The 11121-nt window shown below is 38.4% G+C and overlaps 1 protein-coding gene across 1 annotated transcript in view; it reads right to left on the bottom strand.

The window, feature by feature from the left end:
• Positions 1-5555: 5555 nt before the first annotated feature.
• The window catches only part of TRIM9 (tripartite motif containing 9), a 106005-nt gene continuing 100439 nt past the window's right edge, over positions 5556-11121 (bottom strand). Inside the window, exons 9-10 of the mRNA XM_006920197.1 lie at positions 9467-9629; positions 5556-7601 (exon numbers count right to left, since the gene is read on the bottom strand). Of these exons, the coding sequence (XP_006920259.1) occupies positions 7539-7601; positions 9467-9629 (226 nt within the window). The 3' untranslated portion in view covers positions 5556-7538. The remainder of the gene's footprint in view (positions 7602-9466; positions 9630-11121) is intronic.

Genomic DNA, 11121 nt, shown 5'->3' with positions numbered 1-11121 from the left:
ATGTGTTACACTCATACAATGAAATATTATTTGGCCGTGAGAAAAGATGAAATACTGTCATTTGTGACAAAATGGATGGATCTTGAGATTATCATGCTAAGCTAAATAAGTCAGACAGAAAATGTTGAGAAACATGATTTTACTTATTTGTAGGATGTAAAACAGAAAGCAACAAATGAACAAGACAAACAAAACAAACTCTCATAGACACAGACAGCAGTTTAGTGGTTACCAGAGGGAAAGTGGGGACAGGGGAGGTAGATAAGGGTAAAAGGGGTCAAATATAAGGCGATGAAGGGAGATTTAACTTTGAGTGGTGAGCATACAATATACAAATGATGTATTATTGAATTGTACATTTGAAACCTATATAATTTTATTAACCAATGTCACTCCAATAAATTTAATTTAGAAAGTGCCGTGTATTAAGTATGGCCATAAACAGTTTCATGTGGCATAATGGTGATGCCTGCTCATGATCTGGACCTTGTTAGCAGACCTAACAAGGAATAATTTAAACACATATCGAAGAACACTAGGTTGTGTGCATTTTTTTTTGTTTTTGTTTTCTGTTTGCATTTCCTTTTTGGCCACGTTGTATTGTTGCTATTAATTGTTATAAATATAGGTAAAGAGGTTTTCTGGGCATTAGCTGGAAGCTTTTGACAAATTTGGACATCTGTGGTGGTTGAGTGGTGGTTCTTGACACATTGGTCAGTCCCAACAATTAAAAATCTGTGATCTGTTCTCAAAATTTTGGCAATTTTTACTTTCTTCAATCATATTATCCAGTGTATGATTATTAATTTTGTGCACATACAATATATTTTTTCTTTTCTATTTTGCATTATAGTGGAATCTTTTAAAAGATCTTTTAAGTGACAATTATGATGTGAATTTAAATTTACCAACTACCACTCCAAATAACTCCACAGAAGTAACAGACTGAAGAACTAATGCTCACCCACCCCTGCATCCTATTAATTTCCCAAATGTATAGGCAGTAACAACCATCTGAGTACATGCCACCCACTTATTCCTTACCTCTGCATTCTCAACTCTGGCTGCAGGTTGGAGTCAGCTGGGGAACTTAAAAAATCCCACATTCTCAGGCTGTGTCCCAGACTAATTAAGTTAGTAGCCTGGTATCAATATTTTTAAAGTTCTCCAGGTGATTTCAATGTGCAGTGGAGGTTGAGAACCACCATTTCATTAGTAGTTGATGAGTTTCTTTTGACACATGTAAGATGTATCTTCATTGCAGAGATATTAAAGCGTGAAAAACAAAAATCAAAAAGTAACTCTTGCATCTGAGAAATAAGAAAATAAGGTATTATTGTTATGGTTATTATTAATCTAGCCCCAGGAAGATTCAGAACTTGAAAAATATCGTATTGAGTCAGATTCATTTTGCGGAAGAACGATGTTCCTTAGTTGTCTTCTTTTACTGCATCTTTGAAAGGTTCCACTAGTAATATGCCCCAGGGGTTATTAACTTTTCTTCAGTTACTCCCAAACACCTGCAAGAGGCTTAAGGATGAAGCTTCTTAAAGAAGCAGGTGTGAAATACATTTGAATATCTTGTAACTGAGTCTGCCCCTGTGTACTTTTCTCTCTTGTTTCCTTTGGGCCCCTAATTTGACATCCCCATTGCCTGTGGACTGGCCATCAGTGCTTCATATGATCCACTGAGATTCTCCCTCTATCCATCCCCAAGGCATGGAGAACAGATGCTCAGATTTTCTTAACATCAAGTATGCCCTTAGCTTGATGGGCAACTAGCTTACACATAGTGTATGTATTATAGGTGGTAACTGCACTACATCTTAATTCTTGGTCTTAGTTGAAATCTTGAAGACATGGAATTTAATAGTGACATGAAGTTTTGTCTGATCCTCAGAAGTTTCTAAGATTAACTAATTTCTTTCTGATAGATATTTGTAATATTTTATGAGGGTATATCAGGACTGAGTACAACACTATACCTAGATAGTTAAAGTTTGCATATTCTGCAATGCCTCTGGTATTGCCAACTATGAAACCCACCCCTTGTGAAGCTGCGATTAACCCTCAACTGCTCATCATTTTAAGCCTGCCCAACTGATAAGACTGGAGACTTATTTCTTCACATCTGATAGGCACACAGCCCACCAGGCAATTAGGAAAATATATTGAGTGGTCTTCTCACAGATCACATGTGGAAATAGGAATTACAGAAGGAACCATTAGGGTCCTCATTTACCTCAGATGACTATTTCGTTATAAACTCATTAACTACAGGATTGAAAACACAGTTCGGAAACAGAATGCACAGTAATTCATATTTAACACCTCAATCATTTCTTAAAAGTAGTTTGTTAAATGTCAGCATAACAATAAATCAATATATTCAATAAATCTATAGTATTAGAAGAGGGTTTAGACAGAATAAAAATGGTCCCAGTTAATTAAAGAAGAAAACGGTGATGATATATAGGCAGAGATAACAAAGTAGGGTTTACAATATAAACTATAAGTTGGACAGGAGTTTTAGAAAACTGATAAGCCAATGGCATAAAGTAATTTACAGAGACTTCAGCTTCCCTGAGAAAGATCAGATGAATATTTGCGTTCTCTTCTGGTATCTTAAAATTTTAAATATTTTATGTTTAACATCTTGACATCTGGAAAGTGATATGATTAAGAATATAGTTTGCTTTCCAAATAGTTAACCAATTTTCAAACATTTTTCAACATTTTTGAGTAATTTTATTTCCTCTTTTGTGAGTCTCTGTTCAACATCTATTGAAATCTCTATTTCTGAGTTATCTTGTAGCTGATTTTAGTAATACTACACCATTTTGATTATTGTGGCTTTGCAATAGATTTTAATGTGTCATATAAGTCAACTTATTGTTTTTTCTCAGAATTTCCTTGCCTATATTCTTCCATTAATTTTTTCAGAAGGATTTAATAAACATTTTGTCAATTTCAAAAAAAAAAAAAAAAAAAGGTATTGTCTACCAAGAAGACGACAGTAAGAATCATTATGGACACTGAAATGGGATCTCAGTAATAAAAAAGGGAGGGAATGGACCTGTGGCATCATTAACAGATTGCACAAAAACGGATAATACCTAACACTTCATATCACTCATTAGGGTCTGTTCTGTTCCGAGTGTTTTACATATATTATTTGATTTAATCCTCAAAACAATGCTATTTTTATCTCCACTTTAGAGATGTGGAAACTGTGGGTGAATTTTCATTGCTTGCTCCAGGGCACACAGTTGGCACACCTTGAAGCCAGGACCAGAATTCATTCACTGTCAGATACTGTGCTCTCAGCCACTCTACTATTACTCTCAGTGTTGTGTGACAATGCGGAGTGTACAGGCTACTTAATAATTAATACTTACATTTAACATGTCTTTCGTCTCTATTGCACAAAGCACTTCTACATGCTTAATATCACTGTGTGTCCCTTTCTTTGTGCAGAACATGTGCAAATGCATATTGAACATATTGTCCTCATTAGAGAATTTTAGCCAGGGTTGAGAACCATTGATTTATATTTTTATGAAGTGTCTCTCATCGAGGTGATTTCTTGTGATTATACGCATTAAAAATCATGGCCAACTCAAAAGATGGTTTGATTGTCAGCTGTTATCAGGTAACTGAAATTTAATGTGCAACCATGCTTATTGATGAAATTATCTTTTTATCTTCATTAATTTTAGAGAATTTTAGAAAAAATATTGGAGGAAAAAAAAGCAAGATTACCAACCAAAATATTAATCCTTTTAGACTTCATGGTGAATGTTTATTTTTGCCTGGTGGGAGAAGGAAAAAAGATGTGAACAAGATTTACAACCACTGGGGGTCTTAAGAAGTATTTTGAATTGCTTCCTTAATGGTAGCCAGGTTTTGACTCTCTCTACCATGACAGCCCTCAAGAAAGGGCAGGTGCAAGTCCATGACAGGAAGGCTTAGAAGGAAGTGTAGATGAGATCTTCACCATTCAGGAAGAGTGAGCAAGCCAAAGCCCTTCTACTGATTGAGGGAAGGTGGGAAGGGAAAGAAAAGGTAGGGTCGAGAGGTCAGCAATTCTGCCTTGGGCTTAGCCACAGATCACAGGTAAGGTAAAATAGGTACAGACTCCTAGGTACAGTGTGAGGGAGGCTGTAAGGAGAGTCCTGGTCATGTCCAACATGACCTTTTTAAAGTAGACAATTCAGTGATTTTTAGTATATTCACTAGGTCATGCAATCATCACCATTATTTAATTCTGTTATAGCTAATTCTGTACCTGCAAGTTTTCTCCACGGCTGTGGCAAAGTGGAGCAGATAATAAATTCAAAGGATCAGACTGATGTTTCTGTGTGTTTAATTAGGTGTTTCCATTGTTTACTTTTATTCAGTACCCCAAATTCTGTGTGTATCCAAAAAGCTGGTTCTTCAGACAAAGACAAGAGTTAGGTAGATTCAGTTATGCGTGACGTCCCTAAACACCAGTCTTGGTGGAAGTAGCTGGTACATATATTTGAAGAGTATATACAGGTGTCTTTAACATGCTCATATAAATGATACGGTAGTGTGATCCAAGAACTTCTTTGTTTAATTACTACAGTTCCCCTGATTCGTAAGCAGAGGTCTTGATTCAACAGTAAGCCTTCCTTTCTTACCAGTGAGTTGAATAGATGGGCAAAAGATTGATGTATGCATTAGAGGCAGAAAAAAGAATCTCATTTCTGGAAAATGGGATGATTTCTTGTAAATAACTTAATCACTTCTATGAGGAAATAGCAGGGATCAGAAGTTCCATGAACCTTAGTACCATGAAAAGAATAAAAAATGGCTAAAGTGTTCTATTAGGGAGTGAACAGAAGAGGAAAAAACAAACAAACAAACAAAAAACAAGAAGAAAGATGGGACCAATAGAGAAAGAAGAAAAAAGCTTCAGTATAGCAGAATGAGCAGAAACCTGAAGAGATGCAGAGCAGCAGCTGCTACCAACCCTCCAATGTTTCACTTTGAGATTATAACTTTGAACGTGGATGTTTTTCTTTTAATCAAAATCAAAGGCAGTTTATTTTAAAAGACTATTCACAGTGTAAAGGTGATCAGTAATGTTGTAATTATTTAAAGACAATTGTATGGTTTAGCTATACAAATGTACAAAACATAATTGTATTATTTAGCCAATATGAACATTCAAAGAAATGTTGAAGGAACCAGGTTGAAACAGTCAGTGATATCATATTTTGCGGTACAAGTTTGTGGCGTCTTGAGGAGCAGGTTTGTTAAAGTAAATCCTCAATGTTTGGAGGCAGACTCCAAAAGCACCCAACCTACAAATGTTTCATGCTAAGTTAAGACTGAGGAGTTAAGTACACCAGGAGACAGTTCCAGTGCTCTGGAGGATATCTGGTGAAGAACTCGTGCTTTCCAGAGCTCTAGGGGATATCTGTGTATTTCCAATTACACTTTACTAAAGAAATATTGCTCTGACAAAGGTAAATTGTCATCCCAAACAGGCAAAAATGTCTAAAGAAATTCTAAAGAGACATATGATGTTCTCTCATAAAAACTATTTATTGGCACACCAGAAATATCATTTTCTTTTCTAGTACAGTAGCTGTAAGCATCTCTATTTGTAATTCTGTGTAAACTACATGTTACAAGTCACTAGAAATCTAATTAGCAGGATGAATTTAATAAAGAACAGGAGTAACTATGAGTCTACAGCAGCCCAGCCATCGAGTCTCATTGGAGAGTAAATCAAATATCAACCTAGTGTTGCCCTGCAACAGAGTTCTTCTACAGTCGAGAAAAACCAAGATGAACATCAACAGGATAGCACCCATTCAATAAATTAGGTACACGTAACTAGAAAATAATCTAAATCAAGTAAGCACAAAAGTAAATAATTAGCTATTTACATATATCACTTTTTGCCCAAACTTTCATTTGTTAGCTTTCCCATCCTACATCTTCCCTTCTATTTGTAATTCTTGGTTTTTTTTTCCTAGTGAATTTCTTGACTCGCTGGCAAATACTTAGATAACCAGAACTTCTTTTCAGACACTACATTTTCTAAAATTTCATGTCAAACTAAAGAAACTGAAGGGTAACTCATGTAAGTCTATCTCTATAGAGAAGTAATAAACATTATTATTCTCTTCTCAGTCTTAGCAATGACATACAGTTCCATTTCCGCCCCCAACATTATTTGAAGTGCTCCAGAAGGTTAGTTTGTAAATGGCAGCTGAGTAGATGGATTTCTCATTTGTAACAGGCACAGAGAGTATACATGGAGACAGGTGTGTTTATCCTGAGAATGTGAATGCTGTGGACTGCAACTTAAGATCTCCCGTTACTGACGATGGGTCCTCTTCCTTCTGGCCACTATCTTTTTTTTCACATTTATTTTTAAGGCTTAGTATCATGGCAGCATTAACAAATAAGAATGCTGACATCATTTCTACCAAAGAAGGGCTCTGTGATGGATGGAAGCAGTTACCAGAATTAAAACAGCACGGTTGAAAAGGCATCGAGTTGGTATGTTTCTGGTGCTATGGCCAGAATATGTGGATTTTTAGCATCATTCTACGAGATTTAAAAGATCTTGCCAATGAGCCTCTTTGCCCCGTGTTTATTTCCTTTCTAGTTACAACAATTTGTAATTATTTTATTTTTGTTTGTTCTCCCAGAATATAAGCTCCAGGAGGGCGGAAACCACACCTGTGTATTCACCGCTGTTTCTCCAGTATCTAGAACAGTGCCTGCTCCATAGTAGGCTCTTAGTTAAAAACTTGGATTAAGTAAGTGAACCAAATTGTTAAGTCCCCTGGTCTGCCTATGTCTAGAGATTTTCCAGTTTCACTGAGTGACCAGAGTTCCTGGTCCGCCCTAATGATCCTACCCACTGTGAACTTTTGGGGTAGCTGTATAGCTGATACTTTTGTGCTTTGATGGATAGTTAAAACTTTTCAATGCTACATTCACTCTGCCTGCCTCCCAAAGATTAGTTATGCAGAGTTATTAACACTGCATGGGAGGAAACAGGGCAAGAACATTCTAGGAGGTAAACTGCAAGCTCCAAATTCAGCTCATTCTTTCCTTCCTCTCCCTACAACCTCTTTGACAGGAAGCTCAAGAAAAAAGCTATCAGGAGAATTTCCTCTTGACAGTGCCATTTCAGTAAGTCACCAATAACATGATCAGAAAAGAACAAAATATAATTCACCCACATAAAAAATTAAGTTAAATATAAGTAAAATCTGGGAGTGGAAATAGTGGCATGGTGGGCTGTCTAGGTCTTCTGTTGGTTGGAATTGCTGAACTTGGAAGCAAACGCAGGCATTACAGCAGTAGAGAGGTTGGACGAAAAAGGAGTGGAGCTGTGGAGTGTAAAGACTGTAGAGGACCAGCTTTTCTCTCCTCCTTCTTCCTCTCCTTCCAGCTCTCTGGTGTCTCTCCACTCTCTGGCTGAGCTCCTTGCTGTTGCTCTTCAGGTGGAGGTCAGACTAGGCAGCTGGCGCCTCCACCGCATGTCCTTAGGCAATTGATGCTCTGCTGGAGTAGAAGTCAGGGACTGGGAGCCCGGTGTGAAGTGTGACCTGTGGGGAGAGACTGTGAGTCCTGGAGGCACCCTAGAAAACGCCCCCTGCATCCTCCTCCCCAGGGCACGGTGGGTATGTTCCTACTTTAAAAGGAGGTCTGCTCACTTTAACATCTATCTATTCTAGAAGACATTAAAGGGAAGTCTAGTAGAATTCAGCCTGTGCTAAGAACCTGACCACCATGGTGGGCTCCCAAATCCTGGAGATAATATAGTTCTTATCCACCTGCCTTTTTTAAGATTCTGGAGGAGACTGTATTCCTTATGACTGCAGACTCAGGCATTGATCTACAGGTAGCAAAGCCTACTGGCCATATCGTAGTGATCGCTGCCAAATCCATAGTTAGAGAAGAGATGAGCAGACAACCTTTCCTTTATTACTTGTCCACTCATTATTCCAATTAGGATAAACCTTTCATTTTGAGATTGCATAGATGATTGCCAGCTATGAAGAAACATGGGCACTTATCCTATTTCACTGATTTGTCTGACCTCAGTGGACAAGGCTGGAACCGTGAAATCACTGTCATCTCTCCCTTTCTTCCCCAGCCCATCTTTATCTAAAGATACTCAGAACAATTGAAAATGTGGAAAACTTTGAATGAGCTTTTTCTAAGATTCACTTGTAGAGTAATTTATGGTTTTCTTTCCTTCAATGTGAGGGCTAAACCTGATAGACTAGATTTCAGCCTCCCAGAAAACCCCAACTAGTTGCAGGAAGAGAGGAGAGCAGAAGTCACTGGGTTGATTACTGTACATACTGATTCTCAAGCCTTAATTAACTTAATTGCTGAATGAGGTTCACAGCTGACCGTGCAAGTTCCCGCTCAAGAGAAAAATGAAAGCAGTGGCTGGCAGGGCACACCCTTCCCCACATGGCTCTGATCTTCTTTCCCACTGCCCCCCACCGCCATGGCTCAGCCTTTTGGTCCTTCCGTGCCCATGTAAGGCCCTTCATGGCTTAGAAGCTTTGCCCTGGCTGTTCCTTCTGCCTGGAAAGTTCCACACAGCTCACTTCCTCACCGCCTTCAAGGCTCAGCTCACCGGTGACTACATTAAGGCCCACCCACACTGACCACCCAGTGCTCTCCCAACCCCAGCATTCTTGATGCCCATATCCTCCTCCTGGTCCTTCCTTTATTGCACGATTACCTTCTAACACACTATATAATTAAAGTGGCAATTGTGCTTCTTATTTGCTGTCTGTCTCGTACAACCAGAATATGAGCTCTATAAGGGCGAGATTTTTACTTGTTTTGCTTTTGCTGATAAACAACAATACTTATAACAGTGGCTTACATATTAAAGGCACTCAATAGATAATTGTTGAATGAATGGTTAAGAAGAACCTGTTGTTTTCTATTCACAGTAAATCATAAGTAACTAACTTTCAGGCAGGAACTGTGTTTTCCATCCCTGTAGAACCAAATAAGAGTGCAGAGAAGACGCTCAAAATTTCTGATACTTCAGTCCTACACCTCCAGCCCGTTTGCCCTGCCCCGCCCCGCCCCTTCAGGCACTCATGGAACTTTGCACAAGTCTTTTGTTTTTATGCCAGCTGGTTTAAGAGTTCCATTTCTACTAGAGATAGAATCGGGGCTCAGAGGGACGATCGTTAGCGAACCACGAATATGATTCCAATTTCCCACTTGCTATTAACTAGACTGTGACCAAGTAAGTATAAGGAAGGGGCTCAGGCTGGTTTGGAATCATGTCAGTTGTCAACGCTGACCCCTCTCCCGCCTCCTATCCTGCATGTCTAACACGGTTGGCTTCCCTCTTCCAGGGATGGATTTATTTACCTGCCAGGAGCAGCCTCTGAGCCCCAGCCAGCAGAAACCTCTTCAGGGGCACGGCGCTTACCTGCACATTCCTGTTCAGGCTGACTGCCGGGAAGAACAGGCCCTCCACATTTTCGAACGCTATGGGCCCTTGCTGCTCATCGTTGATAAAAAATGTCAAAGTTTTTCTATTTAAGTCGAGGAGGACCCCTATTGTGGCCCCTTTTGTGATCCCTCCCTCAGTTCTGTGGGAAAAGAAAACAATTAGGTTTCACTTGTCTGTCGTCCTTCTAGAAGCTTCCCTTTTGTATGGTTAAACCAGTGTTTCTCAACCTGTTTAAAAGCATCATCCCCCAATCCCAGGAGCCTTTTAAAACATATTTTTTCCTAATCTCTCCTCCTCATGTAAAATTTTAATACCACAGATATACTCTGTATCTGTTTATGTGCTGTATGTATATCTGTTCTTTATATATAAGAAAGGTAAGATTTTTTTTTTTTTTTTTTGCTCACTCTCCAAAACAAATTTCACTCCCTTGGGGGAAGTGTCAGCCCGAATTGAGAATATATAGGTTCAACCACGCTGCTGTGCTATTGCTGAGAGGGAATTCATTCATACAGAGTCTCTACCACTGAGACACAGCTCAGAAAACAAAACATTACAGACCAGGAAATGGGCTGTCAGAGTTCTGTCCAGAGTTATGTCATACCCCTCACACAAAAGGTGTGAATTAAATATCATTTAATACAAAATGATTTAACTTAAAAATCAAAATAAATAAGCACTTCAGCTGAACCTAAAACATATGCATGAAAAATCGGATTTGGGGGTTTATGCTACCCATTAAATAGAGACACTCATTCCAGAAAGATGGTAATTTTTGACATATTGAGTTTGAATTGGGAAATTGAAGGCTCTCTATAAAATGACATCATTGAAGAAGAGGATTCTCCTTTATAAAGTAATTATGCTGTAGGAGATGGAGTGATTTTTAAAGAACCTACATTCAAATGTCATTTTACAATGAATTATGCCTTATGCTTTAGTTGATGGTTTCACAAAAGCTATTAAGCATGATAATCAGATTTGTCTTTTTTCTCCTCTTCGTGATCTAGTAATATTGAATTTCATCCTCATCTCAGCAGAGCGCAGAAATTTAAGAGTGTTGTTCTGTTCCCCTGGCGTGCAGAATACAGACTGTACATAGCTGTTAAAAAATAGGTTTATAAATTGCATCTTGTTAATTCACAGCTTCAATGACAGCACAAGTGACATGCAGTTTGCATGCAAGCAGACACGTTCAGATTTAAGAATGTGTTTCTTTTCATAGTGTGACAGTTTTGTTATTATCCACTCCATCACTCCAAAATAAAGAAGCTAAAAGGGAAAAGATACATGGTACATTGGTGATGGCATCGGAGATCTAGTGATGGAGGGTTCCCCAAAAATGTAAATCACTGAAGATAATGGCTTATCTACATCTAGTAGGATTGATATCAGGCTTAAATGGTGTGTGTGTTCACTTAGAGTGATAGTGAATAATACACACCAAAATGGAAGTATATAAAAAATATCCAAGGGAATGGAAAGTGGAGGACCTAGGAGTCCTAATGGCTGGAGAAGGGGCAGCGATGAGCATATAGAAAAAGCTGAGACAGTTGAATTCACTATTTTACCACTGCCTGACTCACTTTCCTTTGATTTGGCTGAATAAAACTGAATTTTTTTCAGAGACA

The sequence above is a fragment of the Pteropus alecto genome, unplaced genomic scaffold (assembly GCF_000325575.1).
Source record: "Pteropus alecto unplaced genomic scaffold, ASM32557v1 scaffold86, whole genome shotgun sequence".
NCBI classification, from domain to species: domain Eukaryota; kingdom Metazoa; phylum Chordata; class Mammalia; order Chiroptera; family Pteropodidae; genus Pteropus; species Pteropus alecto.
The sequence above is the reverse complement of the archived record's forward strand: the minus strand, read 5'-3'. Positions and strand labels throughout refer to the sequence as shown.